Consider the following 27,634-nt stretch of genomic DNA (forward strand, 5'->3'; position numbering starts at 1 on the left):
AAAGCTCTCTGAAGAAACTCATTGCTTAAAAATTAGGATTGAGCTAATGGAAGCTAATGACTTTATGAGAAAGCAAGACACAATAAAGAAAATCCAAATGAATGAAAAATAGAGGACAATGTGAAATATCTCCTTAGAAAACAGCTGACCTGGGAAAACAGACCCAGGAGAGATAATTTGAAATTATTGGACTTCCTGAAAGCCATGATCAAAAAAATACTTAGACATCATCTTCCAAGAAATTGTCAGGGAAAATTGCCCTGTTATTCTAGAAGCAGAATTTAAAATAGAAATCAAAAGAATCCACTGTTCACCTCCTGAAAGAGATCTCAAAATTAAAACTACTAGGAATATTATAGCCAAATTCCAGAGCTCCCAGCTCAACGAGAAAATATTGCAAGTAGCCAGAAAGAAAAATTCAAGTACTGTGGAGCCACAGTCAGGATAACACAAGATCTAGCAGCTTCTACATTAAAGGATTGGAGGTCATGGAATATCATATTCTGGAGGGCAAAGGAATTGGGATTACAACCAAGAATCACCTACCCAGCAAAACTGAGTATAATCTTTCAGGGGAAAAATGGCAGTTCAGTGAAAGAGAGGACTTTAAGACATTTGTGATGAAAAGACCTGAGCTGAATAGAAAATTTGACTTTCAAATACAAGATGTTAGAGAAGCATAAAAAGGTAAATAGGAAAAAGAAACCATGAGGTATATTAAAAGGTTAAATTGTTTACATTCCTATGTAGGAAGATGATACTTCTAACTCATAAGAACTTTCTCATTATTAGTGCAGCTGAATAGAGTATACTTAGACAGAGGGCACAGGTGTGAGTTGAATATGAAGGGATGATATTTTTAAAGCATTTATTTTTTATCGGGGTTTTTTTGGTGGGTCAGTAGGGGTTGAATGGCTTGCTCAGGGTCACGTAGCTGGTGAGTGTTAGGTGTCTGAGGCTGGATTTGGGCTCCGGTCCTCCTAGGTCCAAGGCTGGTTCTTTGTCCACTGTGCCATCTAACTGTGCCATGATGATATCTTTAAAAAATAAAATAAAATAAAGGGGTGAGAGGAATACACTGGGAGAAAGGGAAAGGGAGAGATGGAATGGGGTAAAATTATCTCACATAAAAGAAGCAAGAAAAAGCTTATAAAATGGAGGGGAAGATGGGGGAGGTGTGGGGGAGTGAGTGAGTCTTACTCTCATCAGAATTGACTCAGAGGAAATAACATACACACTCAATTAGGTATAGTAATATATCTTGCCCTGTGGGAAAGTGGGAAGGGAAGGGGATAATGGGAGAGGGATGAAGGAAGAGAGGGCAGCTGGGGGGGAGGGGGGCAGTCAGAAGCAAAACACTTTTGAGGAAGGAAGGGTGAAAGAAAATAGAAAACAGAGTAAATATCAAGGGGAGGGAATTGGATGAGGGAAATACAGTTAGCAATAGTAACTGTAAAAAACAGTTGAAGCAGAGATTAGGATGAACACTATTGTGCTGTAAAGGAGTAGAAAAAAATTTTTTTTAAGGTCTGGGGCAGGGTAGGTGGTGCAGTGAATAAAGCACTGGCCTTGAATTCAGGAGGACCTGAGTTCAAATCCAGCCTCAGACACTTGACATGAACTGTGTGACCCTGGGCAAGTCACTTAACCCTTATTGTCCTGCAAAAAAAAAAAAAAGAAAGAAAGAAAAGAAATGAGGAGTGGGATTCTATCAGGACTTATGAAAAATACAATCCATCTACAGAGAAATAACTGATGGTATCTGAATACAGATTGAAGTATAATTTTTTTGTTTGTTTTTGTTAGTTCCTCTTTCTAAAGTTTTTTTTTGTCTGTTTTGCATGACTGCACATGTATAACTTATATTGAATTGAGTTCTTAAGCGGGGTGGGAGGAAGAGAATTTGGACACAAAGTTTTAAAAATCAATGTGAAAATGTGTTTTTACATGTAACTTGGGGAAATAAATAAATGAATGAATGAATAAATAAATAAACAAACAAATAAATAAATAAAAGAGTGGACTGTTTGGGATATAGTGAAGAGGCTACTCTGGTTGGAATGAATGGCTTTTATGTTTAAAACCTGGGAGCTTTAAGCTGGATGTGACATCAGATGTCAACTCAACCCAGTGTGGAAGTAGGAGGAGATATGGTTAGAAGGAACACTTAGAACCTGCCCTGGATTCAGGAGGACCTGACTTCAAATCTGACCTCAGACACATGACACTTACTAGCTGTGTGACCCTAGGCAAGTCACTTAACCCTCATTGTCACACCAAAAAAAGAAAGAAAGAAAGAAAGAAGGAAGGAAGGAAAGAAAGAACACTTAGTACCAGACTGTGGAGGGCCTTAGGAATGCCTAAGGATTTTGAACTTTATTCAATAGATGGCAGGAAATCACCCAAAGTTTTTTTTAGCAGGGAAACTTGCTTCCTTGTCTCTTTTCTCTTCCTCTAGTCTCTCTCCCTTTCTTCCCTTTCCCTGTTTCTCTTTGTTCCCTGTCTCACTTTCCCTCTCCCTGCCCCCATACTTCTGTTTATCCTATTTCTCTCCTTTAATACCCATAATTGGTATAACACTTGTACAGTGCATTTTTGTAATGTGTGCTAGAGGAGATCTGAAGTTTATATAAGGTGAGCATCTCTGCCTTAAAGGGGCTTATAGTATGTCGGGGGCTATAAAACATGTATAAATGACTAGAACACTAACATTTAAAAGGCATTTGGCTAGGAGTCAAGCAGGATAATTGCATTAGGACAAATATTGCATTCATATTTCTTGAAACTGTAAAAATGTTTTTAGCATTCCTTGGTTTCTTTCTATTGCCACCTATCGTACTAATAGCCTAAAGGTCTCATTCATGTAAATATCTAAGAATTACCCTTAATTTCTGAGTGTATCTTCTACTGTAAATAAATGTCAGAGGTTCTGAATTTATAAGCTTTAGAGTTTAAATTTTAAGGGAAAATGCCATTCTACCTAAACAAACATGCTCTGAAGTCCAGGTTTGATCAAAAAGTAATTGGTGTATATGATAGCTAGTAACTCGCTGAGATGCTGGTATACAGATAAATTAACATATACTGACCAGATTAAATCCTTGTGTTATACAGAGAATTCCTTATAAATATGTATATTCAATTTTATTAAAGAGAAAAAGCCATAAATATTAATAGCAAAAAAATACAAAATAGCCATTAATTTAGCAATCAGATACAAAAACCCTTAAAATTTAACTAATTTAAATTCAGCTTTTGCATAACATAGACAAGCAAATAAGAACTGTATATTGTTTCATTCTGGGAAGGGTGACACAAGTTTTCCATTTTCAAAAAAAAAAGAATAAATTTTTAAAAAATCCTCTCCTTTTTATGCTTTTATTTTCGCCTACAGCTAAAGGACAAAACCATGAAACATGAGATTTATACTTTAGATTCAAGCAGGCTTAGTCTGTGACCTACTTAACAAAGATTATTTTACAGGGTAATATTACAGTAAATCTAGGTGAAAAGTGAGCCAATTGTTATCACAGTCATATGAGTTGAAGATGCTGTAAATTTCCCATATGTAACTTCAGAAAGGTAATGTAGCTGACTGTTACAACACAGGAATAAACTAACGAGCTTTGAAAAAATGAAGGAAAGACCATCTTCAAAATATGAACAATTCATAAATTTCCTTACTAAAATTGTATTCTTTTACTTGTTTAAAATGATAATTAAAGTTGCAAAAGAAATGCTAAATAGCTTCATGAGTTAAGATGTCAATAGAAATGTCTATCGGAATTAAAATGATCTAGGCTCTACCTCTGCGCTTTCCTATAGGTTCAATTAGCACCAATATGTGAATGACTTTCAAATATGTATCTTTAGCCTCAACCTCTCTGCAGACCCCTATTTTCATATATCTGTCTACTGGATATCTCCACCTGTTACTTTACATTCCACACATCCCATCAGACTGTGAGTTCCTTGAGTTTTTAGGCCATTGGTCCACCATCTTCCTAGTCATTCATATTTGAAACTATGGGAGTAATTTTTGACTTGTTTATTGGCTTATAGCCAATCATTTGCTCTATCCTGTTGACTGGCCTCCAGAATATCTTTTGTATCTGCTTCTTCCCTTCCATTGCTCCTGCCACCAGCTTAATCCTCACCCTTATAACCCCTGGGTTGATCAATTGGGATAGGCTCCTACCTGGTTTTTCTGCCTCTAGTCTTCCCCACTCCAAGCCATCCTTCACATCATTGCCAGAGTAATCTTCTTTAGAGACCACTCTCATCCCAGCATTTCTCCACTCAAAAACTTTGGTTTTACACAGTCTACCAAATAAAGCATAAATTCATTATCTTGGCATTCAAGGCTCTTGATAATCTAACTCTCACCCTCTAGATATGTTGGGGGGTGGAATGGCAGAATATTCTTGATAAATTGGACCACTATTCATAGTTCTCTCTCATATCCATGTCTTCATGTGGTTCATCATGGTTAGACAGGACTTTTCCCTTCCCATATCTGCTGTTGAACACTTCTCCCATTTTCTTAGGGTCCAGATCAGATGCCACCTTCTCCATGAAGTCTTCCCTGATCCTCCCAGATGGAAGAGAAATTTTCTCAAATCTCTCACAGTACTTCACCATACCACATTCTGCTGAGTATTGTTGTTATTTACATGTTTTTTCTGTTTCCACACTGTGAGGACAGGGACTGAGTTTTATTTATCTTTGAATCCCTTAGGCATAATGCCTTGCCTGTAATAAGGGATTTAATAAAAGTAGTTGAATTGTATTGAACAGTAAGAAAATTACTACTGAATATAATCAGCAGTTAACATTCAAATAAAAGGGGAAATGGGCAACCTATCTCTTGGAAAACACATTGAATAGCAAAAGTCATCACACATTTATAATTTTCAATCAGCAAAGCACCCCCTCCCTCAGGTTTTCTCTTAGAAAAACAATGTAGAATGTCAGCACATCGATAAAAAATTCTGGTTCAGAATAGCTAATTTTGCAACAATCTGACATGTCAAAAAAAAACAACCCTAGAAAGAACACAAGAAATAACTTTTTGTTCATATTGTAGAATTATGTATTTCTAGCCTACCAACATAATTTTAAGCATATGTTACCATATTGCTTCTACAGTAATTTCACCATACTATGATCAATTTTCTTGAACATTACACAGACCCTTGGTTTAATTTCTCATTTGTTTTTAAACAAAATACAGAGCAGTAGCTGGACTCTGTTACTTGCACAAACTGAAAATCTAATTCTAATTTTCTTTGTATTCTGATGGTATTCAGCTTATCTGGCCCCTGAAATAATGCATGCTTGCCATATTTTGGACCATTCATAATGAGTCTCTTTCAAAGATTCAAGGGTAACAGTAGCTATGGTGAAATCTGATGGGAACAAATGATCTTGCTCCCTTTCCACATCCTCTCTTCCCCTCTACAAACTAAGTAATGATGTTTTCACCTCTTGTCTTCAATTTTCCAGTTTGGGGTTTTGGTTTACGGGCAAATTTTAGCTCCATAGCTGTGGACAGTTAAGCAGGTTTGACAAGTTACATCAGTGTCAGGACTATATGTTCTTGGATCACAAACCACTACAGAGAAAACAAATATACAGAGTACATTTGCACAATGACGGTAAATACAATCTATCTATTTCATGCAACTGACTGAGGAACATTCAGTCAATCAGCTGAAGATTATTTCTTATAGTGCCTCAAATTCTATATTGAGATGACTTTAGATAGAAAGGACAGATATTCTAATTTTAATTTTATTTTTTACTAGTTTTTATTCTAGTTGTTTTTACAATGTGTTCTTACAGTGCTCTACTTATATTATGTACTGAACTTATCTTCAATTTATTCTTGATAGATCTATTCAAATCCCCTTTACTGTATAGCCACCTAGATTATATCTAATACAGAGTCTCATTAATGAATACTAATAGTAAGATCATTATTTAGAACCCCAAGCATGAATTTTTACTTCCTTCAGTTAAATTTGAGACAATCATGGGATCAACCTGGTAGAAAGTTGCTTAAACCAATATTCAACTCAGTTAAGTCTAAGTTATTCATCTATTCTTCTGATGATGATATCATATTAAAAAGCAGGTATTATAATTTTATAATTACCGCAGCAACTAGCACAGTCACTGTGTAGAATATCATTTTTCCCAAAGCCTGGATGACAGCTGTCAATGCGTATAACTTTAAAGCTGTGGTCAACATAATGTATATTTGGTAGATAGTTAAATTCATGTTTCAGAATATCTGTCTGTTTAACAAAGAATTCCTCTATGCGATCTCTTGCCTAAGATTTGGGAAATACCAGAAAGAAGAGCAATCAATTATTAAAAGCTGGTACCAGTACTTCCTTTTTACTAGACAGTACCAAAAAAAACCAAAAACCAAAACAAAAAAACCAAACCAGAACAAGTATATGATATTTTGCACAATAAAAGAATTCCTGAAGAGCTCAGTGTAAATTAAATTTTTTGTAAATATAATATTTCAAATTCAGGAAGAGAACCCTTTGTAATAATAACTTCACATTTATATATTGTTTTATGGTCTCAAAGCATGTTATTTAATTTTATTTTATTTAAAGGAAACATTATTTTGTAAGTGTCTTTCATGTGATTTCATGTGATTATTCTGTAATTTATCTCCTCAATATATCCAAAATAAATTACCTGAGGTACAGGTCTGTGTCAAGGTCTTATTCAAAAATCTTTAGTGGCTCCCTACTTCCTTGAGGATAAAATGCAAACTCCTTAGGCTGGCACTCAAGGCCCTCCCCTCAACCTAACTATTCCAGTTTTATCTCATCCTCCTCCTCTTCCTGCCCACCCTACATTTCAGACAAATTGGAACAAGAGCTATTTTTCTAACTCAAACCTTCTCCACAAGCTATCCTCCATCCCAACAATGTACTCTCTTTACCTCCACAGCCCAGAATTCTTAACTTCCTTTAAGGCTCCTGATCTCTTGATCTATCTTGATCTTTCCTGATCTCTTGTCTATCCCTCAATTTTATTTTTTTCTTTTCTTTCTTTTTTTTTTTGGGGGGGGTGCATGGCAATGAGAGCTAAGTGACTTGCCCAGGGGCACACAGCTAGTAAGTGTCAAGTGTCTGAGGCTGGATTTGAACTCAGGTCCTCCTGAACCCAGGGCCGGCACTTTATCCACTGAGCTACCCAGCTGCCCCCAATTTTCTTTGTATTATACTTATTTGTGTATATATTGAAATGTTCTGATAGAATGTAAGCTACTCCAGGGCAGTGACTACTCCATTTTTGTCTTTGCATTTCTAGAACTTGCACATAGTAGCCATTTAGTACATATTTGTTGATTTGAATTGGAATTCCATGCTAGTGGAGAGTCACGGTAGTATGGATGATTCAAAACCTTAAATAACTGATCTCAAGGGGATTATAAAAAAGTAAAATGGATAAAATAATTACTTGGGCTTCAATGTGTTTTTCTCCTGGCAGATTTACCCTCCAAATTTTTGGCCTATCTTAGTATATATGTTGTTGCTGTTTTTTGAAGGGTAAACAGTTTGAATAGGGGGATTATTTAATAATTAAGCCTCTTCCGGGGCAGCTAGGTGGTGCAGTGGATAGAACACCGGCCCTGGAGTCAGGAAGACCTGAGTTCAAATCCAGCCTCAGACACTTAACACTTACTAACTGTGTGACCCTGGGCAAGTCACTTAACCCCAATTGCCTCACCAAAAAAAATAATAATAATAATAATTAAGCCTCTTCCAATTCCACTGATAAAAATCACAGGATGTAAGGGGCAATAAGAGAGACAATGAAGCATAAGGGCATGCCCCTTTCATATTTTGAGTAGCCTGACTATAAAGGGCATGAAACTTTGGCAAATTTGTACCCCACAGAATATGTGCCCCTTTCAGCCATTGTTTGATCATTAGCATATGAAAGGACCAGAAAACTGGGAAGACAATTGGCAAAGGCAAAAGACAACCCTCTGGATTGGTGGTAATTGGGAAGACAGCCTTTCTGAGATTATAGGAAAAAACCCCAATTCTTGAGAAGTCTTTCACTCCTCCCCCACCCCCGTGCCTCTTGGGGACCGAAAGGGGACATAGGCCTTTCTCTCTCCCTGACCTCCACCTGAAATGAAATTTTTGGTAACAAAAGTCCATGGTCCTACATTAATACTAAAATCAGTTTGTATTTTTCTGAGCTTCCACTAAAGATATTGATGTGTCCTCATGATATGATTGCTTCTTAAGAGCTATGCTATCAGAACTCACAAATTGGCAGATTCTGCAGGATAAGCCCAGCAATGGGTTGTCTCTGATGACTAGGATAGCTAAGATTAGAAAGGCTATCACCAGACTATAGGTCACTAACGATTTTCTTTTCTTATTTAACATTTTCTTTTTAAACCACAACAACGCATGAAACTGTCTACTAAGACACAGGGAGGCTGAACTCTGTATTGGTAGAGGAAATGCTCTCATTGATAAAATCATGGATCTTTTGTAGCAATTAAAATTTAGAATTAAGAATTTTCCATGAATATCTTTTTTTTCTGCTCCCATTCTTACTGGATTACAGAATCATACATTCAGGGCTTGAAGGTTAGTCGGTTGATAAACATTTTTATTAAGCACCTACTATGTGCCAGGAACTGTGCTAAGTGCTAGCTTTGAAGAAGTGGCCCTAGAGGGGAGATGGTTAATATCTGTGTTGCATACAATTGTGAATCAGTTCCTTCTTCTTGACACCCTCTCCTCTCTTGACTTTTATGATACTGTTCTTTTTGTTGTTCTCATCTTATCTCTGTGGTTGTTCCTTCTGTGCCCCATGCTAGTTCCTCTTGGAACATTCTACTTCTTAATTGTGAGTATGCTTCAAGGTTTTGTCCTAGACCCTTGTCTTTTCTCTCTACAATCTTTCCTGTCTCATGTTAATCTCACATACTCCCATGTCAATTATTACTTCCTGAGAGTCAAATGATTCCCAAATTTATATTTCTATTCTGAAACTCTCCCCAGAACTCTAGTACTTATTTCCAGCTGACTTTGGGAGTATTCCTACTTGATTATGCTAGCAGGACATACAAATTCACTATGTCTATCATACCGAACTTAAGTTCATCATGTGAACTTATTTTCTTCTCTTAAAGTTACTTCTCTTTACAACTTCTCTATTTCTAGTAATGGCACCCCCAACCTGCCAACATTCTGGACTTGTCACTTTGGAGACATCTTTGACTCTTTTTCTCTCACACACATCTATTACCTCTATATTATCTCTTGCACCTGTCCCCTCCTCTCCACTTAAGTTCAGGACTTTATTTCCCTTCTAGTTCTAAATCTATGATCTATGGTCTTCTTGACTCCATGGATAAAATGACCCCTAGTGGGTCTTCTTGCCTGCAGTCTATCTCTTCATCATCCATCTTCCACACAAACTGAAAGACTAATGTTCCTAATGTACCACTGTGATCATATCATTCCTCTGCTAAAGAAGCAACACGATGCTGGGAAGAATGTTGGATTTGTAATTAGGAAGGCTTAAATGTGAATCCTGCCTCTGACATGTATTAGTCATGTGACCAGAGACAAATAAGGTAATCTCTGAGCCTCAGTTCTCGTATTTAAATATATTCCATGCTTAGAACAAATCCCTAACTTCTGAGAATAATATTTTGCTTCCTGTAGTGGTAACTCATCACTATCTGAAGAATAAAGAATAAAAATCCTGTCCTGTTCTCATAGAGAAAAATCAACAAAATGTCTTTCTTTTTTTCCCTTTTTTGGGGCAATGAGGGTTAAGTGACTTTAAGTGTGAAGTGTCTGAGGTCAGATTTGAACTCAGGTCCTCCTGAATCCGGGGCCAGTACTTTATCCACTGCACCACCTAGCTGCCTAAAAAAAAAAAAAAAATCAACAAAATTAAGGGTATTCTTGGGGGCCGCTAGGTGGCGCAGTGGATAAAGCACCGGCCCTGGATTCAGGAGGACCTGAGTTCAAATCCGGCCTCAGACACTTGACACTTACTAGCTGTGTGACTCTGGGCAAGTCACTTAACCCCCATTGCCCTGCCCAAAAAAAAAAAAAAATCAAAATTAAGGGTATTCTTTATAATAAGAAAGAACAATGCTATGTTTCAGGTGTTTAACTTTTAGGAAATGTTAAAAAAGAATATAGCATGTTAATGCTGATCTATTTGTATAGTAGAATAAGAATTACAAAGCACTTTATACCATCTTTTCACCAAATGAGATGCATCCTACTTAATGAAGTAATTATGTAGAAGGCTCTATAGGGGCAGCTAGGTGGCACAGTGGATAGAGAACCAGCCCTAGAGTCAGGAGTACCTGAGTTCAAATCTGGCCTCAGACACTTAACACTTACTAGCTGTGTGACCCTGAGCAAGTCACTTAACCCCAATTGCCTCACACCCCCCCCCAAAAATAGAATGCTCTATAGCTCACAAACACCTCCCAGGACTACTTTAAAAATCCAACAGTAAAACAATAATATCTGTCATTTAACCTTTAAAAAAAAAATCTTAAGATAACCTGTTTTAAATCTATTTGTCCTTCAGATGTTGCTATGAAAACAGAAAGTTTCAAAATGGACTTCACAAATAAATTTAGCTGTTTTTAATATGCAAAGGAACCACAGTTTTCACATATTTTTCGCCATGTATTGAAATTCCCACCTGGTGAACTTTACTATTAGTGATTTCTTCACAGTCAACAGAAAGTTTTCTGCAAGCTGATTTCCACTCTGGTGGAAAAGGTCTTACTAGAGAGGAGGAAAAAAAACACATCCAGGTTCAATAAGGACTGTGGTATCTATCACATATTCTAAAGATGTTCAATGAATCTACAATCCTAAGAATAAAGGGAGGCAGTTCTGGTTAATCATTGGTAACTGTGCTTTTACTCCACCTATGGGCTAATGAGAGAAACTACAAGGAACAGATTTGGCTATGCGTCAATTCTTTCAGAGGATTTAGTGCTGGAAGGGCCCTTAAAGGATTATGTATTCCAGTCTCCTCTTTTTACATATGAAGAAACTGAAGCTCAAGTAATAGGTCACAGCGTTGGACTTCAAATATTAGTCCCTCTGACAACAACTCTAGTCTTTTCACCATACTGTGGCATGGTCCTAAAATGACAAAATTCTACAGGTGCAGCAATATAGTAACTATCAGCAAAAGGTTATATTCTATATAATCAGATTGGCTTGAAAAGTATAAGTAACAATATGTCAAAATGTGAAGTGAATCCAAAACAGTGAGGAAAACAGTAGTAATTAAAGATTTTAAAAAACCCTCTCTTACCACTACAAAGTTAGTTGATATCTGTTACTCATACTCTGTAGCATTCAATATTAAGTATACTATTTAGAGGACATGACTTAGCAAGCTGTATTCTTTTCTTTCTTTCTTTTTTTTTTTTTGTGAGGTAATTGGGGTTAAATGACTTCCCCAGAGTCACACAGCTAGTAAGTGTTAAGTGTCTGAGGTCACATTTGAACTCAGGTACTCCTGAATCCAGGGCTGGTGCTTTATCCACTGTACCATCTAGCTGCCCCAGCAAGCTGTATTCTATTACATAGGGGCAGCTAGGTGGCACAGTACATAGAGCACTGGGCTTGGAATTAGGAAGGCTCATCTTCATGAGTTCAAATCTTACCTAACACTTAACCAGCTGTAAGACCCTGGGCAGGTCACTTTACTGTATTTGCCTCAATTTCTTCATTTATAAAATGAACTGGAGAAGGAAATGGCAAACCACTCTAGCATCTTTGCCAAGAAAGCCCCAAAATGGAGTCATGAAGAGTTGGGCATGACAAGAAATGATTCAACAAATTCGATTACATGGCTATTAATGATAATTATACCACTATTTTAATGGTTCATTATAGATAAGGACTATGCTACCTATTTTTTTTTCTCAATTTTTTTTTTTTTTTTGCGGGGCAATGGGGGTTAAGTGACTTGCCCAGGGTCACACAGCTAGTAAGTGTCAAGTGTCTGAGGCCGGATTTGAACTCAGGTACTCCTGAATCCAGGGCCGGTGCTTTATCCACTGCGCCACCTAGCCCCCCCTATGCTACCTATTAAATAAAATACTTTAAAACTCCTACCTTGAAAGGCTATAAATAGCTCATCCTTGAGGCCATGTTTTGGAATTTTAAGGAAATGGCATTTATATGATGGTTCTTCAATGTGGCATATCAAATCAAAGATGATTTCATCTAAGATCCTTATCAGTAATTTGAAGAATTGAGAATTTTTTTTTCCATTACAAGAATCTGTGGTAAATCGTACAGTCATCTGATATGTATAATAAGGTTCCTGGTATCCTAAAGCAGATGGATAAATGAATAATGTATGTTCAGTATGATTTTCTTTGCTACACATATTAGAGTTGCAAATAAACAAAATTTACCAGCCCAGAAAAAAATGTTTTACCACCTTGTCCTTCATCCAAGATCCATAAATAGTTACAGTAATAAAATCACTATTCTTGTTATTGTGTCATAACCGGTGACTATGTGGAATGCAGAGGAACATGAGAAGACTTATAGGAATTGATGCAAAAGAAAGCAAAACCAAGAGAAGAAAATATACAGTGACTATAAAAATATAAACTTAAGTAATGTAATGTAAACTTAAATGACTATGAAAGTGTAAAAAATGTAAGAAAGACACTAAAAGGTAGTTGGAACTTAGAAAGAACCAGTCTTTACCCCAGATATTGTACTTGCTCACTCTCAGTAGAGAGGCAGGGGCCATAGCAGTGGACTATTATATACTCTGACATGAGGGATCATTTTGTTGGTCATTTTTGTATAACTTTTTTGGGGGGGGTGCAGGGCAATGAGGGTTAAGTGACTTGCCCAAGGTCACACAGCTAGTAAGTGTCAAGTGTCTGAGGCCAATTTTGAACTCAGGTCCTCCTGACTCCAAGGCCGGTGCTTTATCCACTGTGCCACCTAGCTGCCCCTGTATAACTTTTTATTAAAAAGAGGGGCTCTCTGGGGGATGTTATATTCTTTTCACCTGACATAAGTAATTATTTACCTAGCAGAAACAAGTAACTTCTGTAAGTTGGCGGTTGGTAAATTGGTAAGAAAAGTAAACCCTATTAAAAACCCTGTTTTCTTATAACAACACTGAGCTTTCCTTACTTCCCTTAGCTACTTTCTGTACTTGCGGGCCTTTTCTGAAAGAGACATGGAGTAGTGAAGAAACAAAACTATACACTCCTATTTGCTGTTGCCATTACTTTTTTTTTTTTTTAGGGCAGTGAGGGTTAAGTGACTTGCCAAAGGTCACATAGCTAGTGTCAAGCGTCTGAAGCTGGACTTGAACTCAGGTCCTCCTGAATACAGGGTCAGTGCTTTAGCCACTGTGCCACCTAGCTGCCCCCATTACTTCTTTAAAATAGGCCTATGGAGAAGAACAATGATGTTTAGGGGGTGATTTCCGAATTAGCAGGATAGTGTTACAGATATCAGTCCAATCTTGTGAAATACAATGGTTATTTTCAACTTGTGGATCTAAAAAGGATCTGAGTGTTATAATCAGAGGAATCCCTCCCTGATTATATGGAATTCTTTCCATGGCATACTTCCCACAGAGCTGGACTTGTGCTCCAAGTCCTTTCTGAGGGACATGTGCTCTGGTTCCTTGTTGAAAGACATATGCCTTGCTGAAATGATACAGCAACTCCTGATTGAATGAATGCAGCACTTATTAAACACCTACTGTGTGCAAAGCATTGTGCAAAGTGTTGGAGATACACCTAGAAAAATTGGACATTAGAAAAATCTCAAGGAGCTCACATTCCAATGCAGGAGACAACACATACAAAAAGTTTCAGCTACAAATCAGATTGAAAAGTTCCACGTTCCTTAGGGCACAGTGACAAAGCAGATAACAATGCCTCTTTTTTAAGGTTATTTCCAACGAAAAAAATCATCTCAGATTCTGATGTTGAACCAACTGAAAGTGCCAAAGACTTTGGTGACAAGAACCTTCCTTTCTGACTGGTCCTCAATGCCTCGGTTTGCATTGAAAATGATTGGTTAGGGGGCATCTAGGTAGCACAGTGGATAAAGTACCAACCCTGAATTCAGGAGGACCTGAGTTCAAATCTGGCCTTAGACACTTGACACTTACTAGCTGTGTGACCCTGGGAAAGTCACTTAACCTTCATTGTCCTGCCCCCCCCCAAAAAAAAAGGAAGAAAAAAAAAAGAAAATGACTGGTTACTGTGGGGTATGGGGCAGAGCAACAGATTCTTATCCAGGAACCTCCTCTCTTGCTAGTTAGTCTTTTTAAGAGGCTGGTGGCAGCTAGGTGGCACAGTGGATAAAGCACCGGCCCTGGATTCAGGAGGACCTGAGTTCAAATCCAGACTTAGACACTTGACACTTACTAGTTGTGTGACCTTGAGCAAGTCAGTTAACCTTCATCCCCCCCCCCAAAAAAAGGATTGAAAAAAAAGTAAGACTTCCCTCTTCATCCCTCTTTTGGACCCTTTTATTGGTGTGTACTTTCCTTCTCTTGGACTTCTGGCTTGAGGAAGTGATTTATCCATCTTTCTTCACCCCACAAATGCAATGGTGGCTACGAGATCATGGATGGCAATACATGTTTGCCTGGGTGAGCTCCTAAGTTCTTGGAGGCTTTCTTATGCTTTAATGCTTTCTTCCTTAGCCTAGGTCAGTGACAAAGAATGCTGAGAAATGGAATGACCTTCTGGCTCCAGAGTTCTAAAGTCAGTAGACTATGGGGTTAATATCTTACCACCTTTAGCAATTTTTTTTGGTGAGGCGATTAGGGTTAAGTGACTTGCCCAGGGTCACACAGCTAATAAGTGTCAGGTGTCTGAGCCTGGATTTGAACTCAGGTCCTCCTGACTCCAGGGCCAGTGCTCTATCCACTGTACCACCTAGCTGCCCCTTAGATTATACACTCTGACTGGGTTGAATTTCTTTTTGTTTTTTTGTTTTTTGTTTTTGTTGGGCAATGAGGGTTAGGTGATTTGCTTAGGGCCACATAGCTAGTAAGTGTCAAGTATGTGAGGTCGGATTTGAACTCAGGTCCTCCTGAATCCAGGGTTGGTGCTTTATCCACTGCACCACCTAGCTGCCCCCCCCCTTTAGCAATTTTTGAAGATTTTCCCCATCAACTTATTCTGTCCACCTAGTCAATTTGAAGATAAGGTTTCAGCAACAAAAAAAATTATTCGATAATAAGTTAAGATTTTGATTTGGTAAACATGCCTAAATGTGTAGACTTTGTTGGTCAGTTGTTTCAGTCACATCTAACCCCAGTTTGGGGTTTTCTTGACAAAGATACTGGAGTGGTTTGTCATTTCCTTCTCCAGCTAATTTTACAGATGAGAAAACTAAGGCAAATAGGGTGAAGTGACTTGCCCAGGGTCACACAGCTAGTGTTCTGAGGCTAGATGTGAATTCATAAAGATGAGTCTTCCTGACTCAAGGCCCTGCACTCTATTCACTGCAGCGCCACCTAGCTGCCAGCTCTGTAGATTAGTCATGCTCTACAGTCTAGCTTATTAAACTGTGGGTCTTGACCCCATGTGGGGTCATGTAACTGAATGTGGGGGTGGCAAGAAATTTGGCAATAGTAAAAGGTTATGTATACCTATTTTATATGCCTATATACCTGGGTTCACATGCAAATTTCTTAGGCAAAAAGGGGTCACAAGTGGAAAAAGGTTAAGAAGCCCTGGTCTATGGGATTTCACTCAATGTTGAAATCACATAACTAAGCTTCAAATCATATGTATGTACTGACTGAAATGCTTTTATATACTTACCAAATACCATAAATGCATATGTGTTATACATCTCTTGTTCTTTTTGTGTTTCTTCGCTGACAATTTTATAAGAAAGAGTGCAAATATAAGATCCAGACATAGATTCTTGAAAATTTGTAATCATTAGCTTTCCTGTTGAAGTTAGGTTTATATGACTTTTCTCTAAATAGAAAGGGCAAATGTGTGAGTTGTTAAGTACATAACTGATTCAGTACCTAATGATACATGTAAATACATATCAAATAATCAGTATTACTAAACAGAATCTAGTACAAACACAATTTTGCTATATTACAGAAATTTTGCTATATTTACAGAAAAACAGGTATTATAGCTAGGGACATTTTTGGTATAATAACAGTTTTATATTATATTTGATGCTGAATATTTTCCCGAAAAAAGCTAATTCTGTCTTCTTAATTTATCTATGCCAATAATTCAGATGGGGCAGCCAGGTGGCACAGTAAATATAGTGCCAGGCTTAGAGTCAGAAAAACTCATCTTCATGAGTTCAAATCTAGCCTCAGAACACTAGCTGTGTGACCCTGGGCAAGTCACTTAACCCTGTTAGCCTCAGTTTCTTCATCTATAAAATGAGTTGGGGAGGGAAATGGTAAACAATTTCAGTATTTTTGCCAAGAAAAGCCCAAATGGCTTCACAAATTGCTGGACGTGATTGAAAACAACTGAATAGGGGGCAACTAGATGGTGCAGTGGATAGAGCACTGGCCCTGGAGTCAGGAGTACCTGAGTTCAAATCCGGCCTCAGACACTTAACACTTACTAGCTGTGTGACCCTGGGCAAGTCACTTAACCCCAATTGCCTCACTAAAAAAAGAAAAGAAATGAAAACAACTGAACAACAACTAATTCAGATAGGGATTACATTTTCCTCGAGTGCCATAAACCTCTGAGAAATCTACCTCTTCTAACTTCTTTCGTGCTGCTAATGATATCACAAATTCTCCCAGTTACTCAAGCTCAAGACTCTTCTTTCTTCCTCATGCTCATGGCCAATCAGTTTCCAAGTTTTCTCCTTATGACCTCTCACTCCGACTTTCAATTCCAAAGGCTTAGACTTTCATTACCTCTCACTTGGACTATTATAATAACTTCCTAACTTTGTCTCCCTGTCCCCCCAGTCTCTATTCTCTCCAATCTATATTTCTCTTATTTCTCTTCCATTCTACTCCCCTGCTAAAAACTAGTTTTTAATCTCCTGCTTACTGAATGATATAAACTATTCCTTCAGCTGGGATTCAGGACTTTTTCACAGTCCAATCTACCTTTCTAGGTTTATACAGCTAATGTCCACTATCTCTACTTTAAAATTACACCAAAAAAGTAATTAAACTTTTTTTTTTATCTTTTTACTCAGGGTTCTCACTATTGAGCATATGTCCCAAGGGGGTCAAAGACAGAAAGAAAGGTCCTATATATACAAAAATATTCATAGTAGTATTTTTCTTGTAGTCAAAAAAACTCCACCAAAACCCAAAAAACTGAAAACAAAATGGGACCCATTGATTGGGGAAGGGATGAACAAACTGTGGTAGATGATATAATGGGATTTTATTACTCTATAAGACATAAAATATGAGTAATTTGGGGAAACGTGGTAAGATTCATATCAACTGATACAAAGAAAGCAGAAACCTGGAGAATAACATGAACAATGGCCATAATAATTGAAATAAAAACAACATGATGTCAGCATCAATGCTATCTTGGCCCCAAGGAATAGAAGATGAAGTATCTCTTTCCTCTCCGAGACGGGTAACTAGGGCTATGGAATACTGCAGCTAGGTAGCATAGTGGATAGAGTGCTGGACCTGAACTTAGGAAGACCCATGTTCAAATCTGGCTCCAGATATTTACTACCTCTGTGGCCCTGGATAAATCAATCTTTGTCTGCCTCAATTTCCTCAGCTATAAAATGGGGACAATAATAGTACCTACCTCCTAGAGTAGTTGTGGGGATAAAATGAGATGGTGTTGGTAAAGTGCTTTGTATATTTTAAAGGACTAAATAAATGCTAACTATTGTTATTGTTATTAGTTATAGGTTATGTGGGTCAATTTTAATTAAAACTCTTTGTTTCGGGGGCAGCTAGGTGGCGCTGTGGATAGAGCACTGGCCCTGGATTCAGGAGGACCTGAGTTCAAATCCGGCCTCAGACACTTGACACTTACTAGCTGTGTGTGACCCTGGGCAAGTCACTTAACCCCAATTGCCTCACCAAAAGAACAAAACAAAACAAAACAAAACAAAAAACCCAACTCTTTGTTTCAGGAAGAGTTCTGGGCTTTGGTGACTTTAGTGAAAAAACAAAAGGCATCAAACTCAACACCACCAAAAGGCAAATTCAACGTTCTTGATCTTATCCTGTTCTTTCCTGCACCTGGGCCTTTGCATACACTCTTCTTCATACCTAAAATGATCTCTTTTCCTCTTCTTTGACTATCAAAACCCTTTCCTGTGAGGACCAGTTCAGATGCCAGTTCTTCCATGAAATCTCCTCTTATTCACCCTTCCTTAAATAATCTCTCCCTTCTCATATCTCTTATGATCAAACCTCGCCTGTGCAATGTCATATTATGGCATGTTATTGTTATTGTTTTATAATATGTTATTGATCTTATTCCCTTCCCTTTCACTAGATTATAAACTCTTTAAAGTTGGGAGCTATGTGTTGGTTCCTTTTTGTTATAACCAGTACCTAGCACTCTATCCACTGTGCCATCTAGTTCTGCCCATGTTACCCTGGACAAGTTCCTGAATCATGCTAGATTTGTTTCTTCACTAATAAAGTAAAGAGATCTGGGGCAGTTAGGTGGTGCAGTGGATAGAGCACCAATCCTAGATTCAGGAGGACCTGAATTCAAATACAGCCTCAGACACTTGACACTAGTTGTGTGACCCTGGGCAAGTCACTTAACCCCAATTGCCTCACCAAAAAGAAAGAAAGAAAGAAAGAAATCATAAGATCATATATTTAGGGCTAGAAGGGACCTTAAAGGCTATTAAGTGCAAATCCCTAATTTTTACAAATGAGGAAATTTTTTAAAAATTAAAAATAAATAAAAATAAAAAATAAAATAAAATAAAAAACAAATGAAGAAATTAAAGCACAGAGAGGTTAAATAACTTGCCCAGGATCACACAGCTTGTAAATTTATAAGGCTGCTTTGAACCCAGGCCTTCCTGACTCTGAGATCAGTTCTCTTTATACACTATCCCAAGCTGCCTCTCACTAGCTACATAATATAAAAACCCAGAGGAAAAAATACATAGAATAATAAGAATGACTTTACATATTTACTGTTCTCTATAAATGATCCATCCCATAGTGGTTCACACAGTGACAGTTACAGGAAACTGTTCTGATAGGTCAAATATTCTGATAACAGTTAATAATCACTATTTGTTACAAAGAATCAGGTCAAACATATAGCAAGCAGGAAATGAACAGATTCCGCAGTAGCAGAGAACTCAAATAAAGTGAAAAACATTCCTTTTTATCAACTGCAAGAATAGAACACTGTTTTCATAAGGTATTCTGTGGAGGATGGCTGGGTTGCTTTGGGATAACAGAGAGAATAGAATTGGTGTGTTGTTTTTTTTTTTCAAAACCCATAACCAAATAGTCAAGGGATGTATATTTTTGCAAAAAGAACCATCATTTTGGGATGGTTTCATAAATCCAAGGACCCCAACTAATGAGATAAGAATTCACTATTCAACACATATTGCTGGAGATGCTAGAAAGCAATCTGGCAGAAATTGGCCTTGGACCAGTTTCTCACACAATATATCACAATAAGCTCCAAAGTTAAATGTGACCTAGATACAAAGGATCATATCATACACAAATTAGACAAACATGGAAGGAGATAATTTTTGCCACTATGGAAAAGGGAAGGATCTATAACCAATCAAGGAACAGAATAAGAAACAACCACAGCGTGGATAGAGCACCAGCCCTGGATTCAGGAGGACCTGAGTTCAAATCCGAACTCAGACACTTCACACTTACTAGCTGTGTGACCCTGGGCAAGTCACCTAACCCCAATTGCCTCACAGAAAACACACACACACACACACACACACACACACAGAAAAAAAAGAAACAACCAAGGGAGATAAAATGGACAATTTGAAGTACATAAAACTGAAAAGGTTTTGCACAAACAAAATGCAATTTGGGATTCCATAAATAAAGTAAATCTAAATCATTCAAAACTCCCCTTTAGCCAACACTTTGTTCCCTTCCCTCATCAAAACTTTGATCATAGCTTTTTAACACCTGCACATCTAAAGTGTTTTGAAGATAAACTTCATATTTAAACTTTGAGGGTAAAAAGTTACTTAAATGCTTAATACTACCAGCATCACCTAATCCCTTATAGTTTTCAGAGGTAGATTACCAGTGTTACCACTACCCCAGGGCTTACAAAAAGCTGCAACCAAAACATAAAATTACTTTCCCAAAGTCAGAGGATCACAGAATTATGGATTTAGGGTTGGAAGGGACCTCATGGGTCATTTAGTCTACCCTCTTCATTTTATTGATGAGGAACCTGACTTTGCCCACATTCACACAAGTAGCAAGTCCAGGCAGAGCAAGTGAAACTGAGATTACAATCCTATTACCCATGTATTGTTCTATCCAATGAGGTACAATGCTTCTCTAAAGAATGCTAACATTATTAAATATGAAGGCAAGTCATTTTTAGTTTTGTCTCTGTTTCCCTCATGCCTGTTATGATGACTTGGGTATAGAAGGCATTTTTAAAAAATGGATTGGCTTGGATTAGATGTACTTGGGAGAGGCAGCTAGGTGGTGCAGTGGATAGAGCAAAGGCCCTGGATTCAGGAGGACCTGAGTTCAAATCCGGCCTCAGACACTTAACACTTACTAGCTGTGTGACCCTGGGCAAGTCACTTACCCCCAGTTGCCTCACTTAAAAAAAAAAAGACATACTTGGGTAATTTACCTTTTAAATGCTTTCCATTTGGTCCCATCCACAAAGATATGGGGTCTACTACTTCTGTTTGAGAAAGTGCTATATCCATGCAGGCAAGAAATGGACTATTTTGGTTCATTTTTACATAGATTTTCACTAATGTAGAAGAAAAAAAGGTAAATAGCACTTAACATGCTAGTAAAGTGACATAAAACTACCTAGCTCTTACTATAGTGAATTATTGGTGCTTCAGTATTACAAATCAAATGTTTCCAAAGAAAAACAAACTCCTTCCAACATCTAAGCCAATGAGAAGGGTCTCATTGAATCCAGCTTCTCCCCTCTATAATCCATCCTCCACACAACTGTTAAATTGATATTCCTAGAGAACAGGTCAGACCCTATCATTTCCCTGCTCAGTAAACAACAGCAGCCCCCTCTCACCCACAGGGATAAAATAAAAAGTCCTCTGTCTGGCATTTAAGGCGTAAAGTCAAACTTCATCCTATCTTCCCAAATAAGTTATACATTCCTTTCCCTTACATATCCTACAATTCAACCAAACAAGCCTACATACTGATTCCTTTTAGAAGACATTCTATCTCAGGGGCAGCTAGGTGGCCCAGTGGATAAAGCACCAGCCCTGGATTCAGGAGGACCTGAGTTCAAATCCAGCCTCAGACACTTGACACTTACTAGCTGTGTGACCCTGGGCAAGTCACTTAACCCTCATTGCCCTGCCCTTTCCCCCCCCCCCAAAATAGAAGACATTCTATCTCCAAACTCTGGGCCATTTTGCAAATACTGCACCCTTCCCCCACCCCCACCAGAACACACTTCCTTTTCCACCTCTTGGACCCCCCCCAGTTCCCCCAAAGTTCAGTTCTAGTGCTACTAGAAGCTTGATTCCCCCTCCCCCACCTTGGTATAACCCAGCCTGATTACTTTGTATTAATTTCATATATACTTTGCATTTACTAATCTGTGGGTATTCTTCCCCCATTGTAGAAAGTAAGTTCCTTGAGAACAAGGATGATAAATGCCAAGTATCAGCAGCCCTTATAGTGTCTGGCATATCCCTTCTGCCTTCCCTAAAGATATCCTTTGGCTGCTCTGGACATTGTTCACATCAAAGTATCTTACCCCTCTTTTCTGAGACAAAATTGTTTTTCATCAGAAAAGTCATGTAAAGCAACTTTCCTTGTACAGATTCAGAGCCCCAAAGTATCACAGACTGAATGGGTCAATGGAGTTGGGACAATTTAGGAAGGGATTGGACTAACTGTGAAGCTTGAGTAAGATTTTCATGGTTAGACTCAGTGACAGTTTTGTGTTTGAGTACACACCACCTCCACATTGTATGTTTAAAGCAATAAATAGGAACGTAGGAAGTTTTGGAATGATAGCCACTGTCTGCTATGATTTACTTTGCTTCAGTTTGTTTAGCAAGAGGACTATACCACCATGCTGTGACACTTTGGATCATCCTATCTTTAGGAAGGTTACTCTCAAGTCCTCTGAGTGGCCGGCTCTGTCCAAAGAGTAAGGTCAATTTCCTTCCATTTCAAGGCAATACGGTAAGAAGAACCATTATCAAAATACTGAGCTGGATTCTGTGGGACTTTGCACTCTGTAGTGGGAACGGTCTCACATATTACCTGGGTGTTCTATGTTGCCATAAATGTAGTTTTTTAGTTCTGGGACAGAAAGCTGCTCTCCTACTCCTGAGGAAAGAAGCCAACAAGGTCTCTTTAGTGAGATTTTTAGGTCCAGGGGAGGTGGGGAAGCCAACAAATTGAAGAAGGAAGATGCAGTCATAGTTTAATCGCCAGTAGTGTGTGAGTAAGGGACTTAGTATTAGAGAAATCTGATTCCCGGCTCTGTCATCAATCAGCTGTGTGTGACTTTGGACAAATCACTTCCCCTCTCTTGTGCCTCGCTCTGTCAAATGGGGGACCGGGGACTTGGTCCTTTTAGGAAACCCCATCTAGTGCTGGTGAGGAAAAGAAACCCCAGGGTGGATGAGGTCTGGGATCCCAGGAGATGCAAAAGGGGTGGTCCCTTCCCTTGAGGAATGGGATGCTGTCCTGGCCTACCTCCAGCGAGGTACAGGAACACCACAGGGAACAGGGCCCAGCCCCGATTCATGGCCTGGAGGCTTCCCTCCAAGGGAAGGAAGGTGTGGGAGGGAGGCGTGGGGGGGGGCGGGGACGTGATGTCCTCCTCACTTTGACTTCATTCCGCCTTCCCCCGGCCTCCTCCCCGCTAAGTAAGTGTTCCCTGGAAACCGCTCCCGGACTTCCTCCCGCGCCCTGCTGGCCCAGCCTCGCCTCGAGCAAGCTGCTGCATCTCGCGCTGGGGCTGCGTCTGGTGCTCGTGGCTGCGTCGCGCGCAGGCCGTTTGGCCGCGCGCTCGGGGTTGCCTTGCGCTCAGGCCGTTCTATCTTGTGCTCCGGGCTGAACCGCGCGCTGGACGCCGGGCGCGCTCTAGAAGCTGCATCTCCTAATAGGGGCTGCAGCGCACGCTGCGAGCCCGGGCGCGTGCCGCGAGTGGACACCGAGTCCCCGCGCAAGCGAAAGGCGGCCTCTTTCGCCCCCCACGGGAAAGTCCGTTAAATTGCAGGAAGAAAGAAAGGAGAGTGTGGAGGGAAGAAGAGATAGAGGAGGGAGGGAAAAGAGCGCAGGCTCTTCTGGCGGCAGTTGAGGGAGGATGGAAGAGGGAGGTGGTCGAGTCTGGGGAGGGAGCGACGACACCCCCCCTCCCTACTCCCCGCCCCACTAAGGTCGCCTTCGTGTGAGGAGAATTGTCTCGTAGAATAGCTCGAAGGGCTAGCCTCGCGTGGGAAAGCCTTCCTCATTTCTTCTCATGAAATCTTGTCTGAAAGCAATCAGCCATTATTCTAACACCCCCACTCCAAGCCGAGGACCATCCAGATGTACTACCGAGAGCGCGCAAAGCGAGGCCTGAAAGAGTGGAAAAGTGTGAAGGAGGTTTCCCGCCTCAGTCCTGGCTTGGTGCTGGACCCGCGCGACCGCGCATACACACGCTTCGAAGGGAAGACGCAGTCATCAGTTGCCATGGCAACCAAAGCTTGCCTATTCCCCTTCGCTGCCCCCCACCCTCTGTGGGTGATGGATGGCTAGACTAACAAAACACTGCGAATTCCCCCATAGGAAGCTGTTAGAGAGCAGAGAAACAATGCCAAATAACTAAGAGCATAAAACACCAAGGCTAAGCCTCAGAGGCGCCTTCAGACCCCTGGGATATGGTGGGGTGGGGATGGAGAATAGGGATTGCGGAGGGGGGGGGGCATGAGAGAGTGGCCTCTTCCGTTTTTGTAGTCTACCCTTCACCAAAGAGGGACAGCCCCCGCCTGTTTCTGATTTTCAACATGTTTGTGGGTGGGAGAGAGCCCCAAGGTTCAGACAGGGTGCAGAATGATTATTTGGGGTGAGATTGAGGGTTTTCAGTTTTAGTTCCTTTGAGCCGAGTCAGTCCTAGGACTCCGTCAGATAGTCCAAGAGGAGCCTTTGTCAGTGATTTTCAATTTTAGTCAGTGGTAATTTTGCCTATATGGCGTTAGTGTGAAAAGTGATTCGGTGAGTCAGACCCACCCTTTGTCGGTTACCCCATGTCTCAAGATTCGAGTCTCAGTCTCAACTGTCCCCTTGTTCTAAAGAAGATGGAAGTAAATTTAGCCTGAATTTATATTCTGTTGCTCAGAAACGTGTTATTCCAGTTTTACTCATTATTACCATAATGCCCAGTCTTTCCGTATCTCCCAAATGATTACAAACATTTTAATTATATAAGTTTTGTTAGGATTGTGAAATAGAAAAGAATCAAATCCTAGTAAAGGGTCGAGCAAAGTAATAGCCATTGAAACTGGATATTTTTTCCACCCATCTTCCAGTTTAATTAATATTACACAATAGTAATATTCTCTCAGGAGTTTGAAAAACCTAATATTTAATCCAGACTTAAAGAAATATACTTTGAATTGTGTGATTAAAACATATGCATAAAATACATTTGCATGGGAGAAATAAAGGTATTTTTAAACAAACAACATTCATCCTCACATCATCCCTGTAAAGTTTTACAGTTCCTCTTCAGCTACTTTTGATGTGCTATTTTTGCCTTTAGAAACTAACAAATAACAATTTCCCCTTTCTGCACTAAAATTAGTGTTTTATAGCAATTCTGTGAAATTGGCATTATCCTTTAAAACGCCAGCCAAAACAAGGCATCAAGATGCTACTATTTTGTTATGACCTTAAAAGAAAATGCAAATTTATCCATTCATTCAACATTATTATTGAGTGCCTACTGGGTATGAGACAAGGGGCAAAGGAAAATAAACACAAAACCAAAACATTACTCTAGCTGCAAATGTGAATATGTTCTGACGTTACCTGCTAATGTAGTGACCTCATTAATATTAACAACTTCCAATCCTAAATATAGGACACCTACATGTACAAAAAAGCAAAACATATATCTAATAAAGACTTGCAATAGCTTCTTTTAGAATCATTCATTTATATTTTATATATTTATATTCATTTATATTTTGGTGACTGATAGTGGACAAGCCAAATTGCTTTTCACTTACTTTGTGTGTATTTGGTATTAACTTATGTGAATTTATGTTGTTTTCTCCCAAAAGAATATAACAGCAAGGGCTGGTTTTTTTGTCTTTGTATATCTAGCAGAGTCTTTGGCACTTAGTAGGCAGTTTTAATAAATGCTTGTGGAATGGAGAAAGAGGTCCCAGAAGGGGGAGAAAAGTGAATTACTGAACTCCATAAATGAAAATAGTTGTTTCTGAGATAGTACCAGGACAGAGTCCTTGTTAACCACTTTGAGCCTTTCAAAAAAATTCTTACAAGAATCATAGGCACATAGAATTTGGATCTGGAAGGAAATTTAGAAACTACCTGGTCCAATTGAATTATTTTGCAAACAAGTGAACTGAGGCCCAGACAACTGAAGTGACTTGCCTTAGTTGACAAATAAAATGGTTGAAATTTGGATCAAGTCCTCTTACTCCAGATTTACTACTCTTTCTCTCCCACTTCTCCCTCAGACATATTTTTGTTTGTAAATCTCATGATGCTTAACAAAATTGCTAACATAATGCATAGATTCAGTGTCCTATAGTGCTTACAGTGCAGGGCTTGAAATTCAGAAGGTCTAATTTCAAATTTCACCTCATGTACTTGCTGTGTGACCCTGGGCAAGTCACTTAATTTCTCTGGGCCTCAGCTCATTTATAAAATAGGGATAATGATAGAACTTAGTTCAAAGGCTTATTCTAAGGGTCAAGTAAGAATGTATGTAAAGTGTTTTGGAAACCTTAAAACACTATATATTGTTCATTTGTGAACCGGTTTGCCATTCTTTCTCCAGCTCATTTTACAGATGAGGCAACCTAGGCAAACAGGGTTAAGTGACTTGCTCAGGGTCAGACAACTTGTAAGTGTCTGAGGGCAGAAGACTCATGAAGATGAGTCTTCCTGACATCAGGCTTAGCACTCTATCCATTGCACCACCTAGCTGCCCCCAAAGCATTATATAAATGCGAGCTATTATTATTAGATAATGTATCTTCTGACACATTAATGGATCAGCAAATCTACTGTCATTCTTTTCTAGAGCTCAAAATTAGTGATTAAGTTGAAATGTTTTATTTTAGTCCATTTCATAAGAGAAAGTTCTTATACTTTTAACACAGGGGTTCTTAACCAGGGGTCCATGTACCCCTTGGTCCATTGGTCTATTTCAAGGGGCCCATAAAGTTGGTAAATATCACATCTTTATTTTAATATAACTGGTTTCCTTTGTAATCCTATGCATTTTGTTTTGGACATTTAAAAATATCATTCTGAAAAGGGTTCTATAGGTTTTCCCAGACTGCCAAAGGGATCTATGAAACACACAAAAGAGGTTAGGAAGCCCTAATCTAAAACATCTTTTGAAAACGAATCATTTTTTAATTTTGAACTTAATAAAAAAACATAAAATGGGTTTTTTCATATGCATTGTAAGGAGATGGTTCATGAAACTATGAATCTCTCATGTACAACTTGCTTTTCTAAAACATCTTGTTTTTGGAGGTTTGTCATTTTGGTCGTTTTACGTATAAAATATTCAACAAATCCAAGTGTAGCACCTGGGGACTTGCCTGACTGAGACCCAGGGACAGTGGCAACACCAGCCATAGGGAGGCATCGTCTTGATTACCAACCCTCTACAACTTTTGCTTACATATAGGTCACTTGGAGAGTTTGTACTTAGTTGTTTTTATTTTAATGCAATTTTTAACGTGTGAAACTGAAGTGGTTAAGAACACAAAGGAATACAATAACTGAAATGAAAAAGTTTAAAAATTACCTAATATTAGTACTTCGAACCAAGTGATTTCTAATGCCTACCTGTTTCCAGTCCAAGGCATATTCAACCCTAATTGAACAAATATTAATCATTTGCCTATTATGAGCTAGATGTTGATTAATAAAGATGGTAACTAGACACCCTCTCTGCCCTCTGGTAGCTTCTAAATGGGAACGGGGAGAGGGTAGGTGGAGATAATTATGCAAATAATTATAATACAATTTGGAATATAAATTCTAGGAGGAGTCCAGAATAAGTGATGCATTAGAAATTTGTGAGATACTTCATTTAAGCACATCTAGCTAAATGCTTTGAATGGAGAGTTACAAGAAAACAAGCCAAATCAGCAACAACCAAAAAAACCCAAAACCCTCCCTAAAACAATATTATACA

General features: G+C 38.9%; 1 protein-coding gene across 1 annotated transcript; it reads right to left on the reverse strand.

Annotated features, from left to right (window-relative positions):
* Positions 1-983: 983 nt before the first annotated feature.
* Positions 984-22,993, reverse strand: ZPBP2 (zona pellucida binding protein 2). The gene is made up of 10 exons (XM_043964360.1): positions 22,942-22,993; positions 22,504-22,569; positions 20,876-21,001; positions 15,878-16,039; positions 12,168-12,386; positions 10,732-10,817; positions 6,158-6,335; positions 5,485-5,614; positions 4,199-4,323; positions 984-1,037 (listed from the first exon to the last, which is right to left on the reverse strand). Exons 1-8 carry the CDS (start codon positions 22,991-22,993, stop codon positions 5,520-5,522), a joined length of 984 nt encoding a protein of 327 aa, XP_043820295.1. The 3' UTR covers positions 984-1,037; positions 4,199-4,323; positions 5,485-5,519.
* Positions 22,994-27,634: the final 4,641 nt, after the last annotated feature.

This window comes from Dromiciops gliroides, chromosome 4 (assembly GCF_019393635.1).
Source record: "Dromiciops gliroides isolate mDroGli1 chromosome 4, mDroGli1.pri, whole genome shotgun sequence".
Lineage (NCBI taxonomy): Eukaryota > Metazoa > Chordata > Mammalia > Microbiotheria > Microbiotheriidae > Dromiciops > Dromiciops gliroides.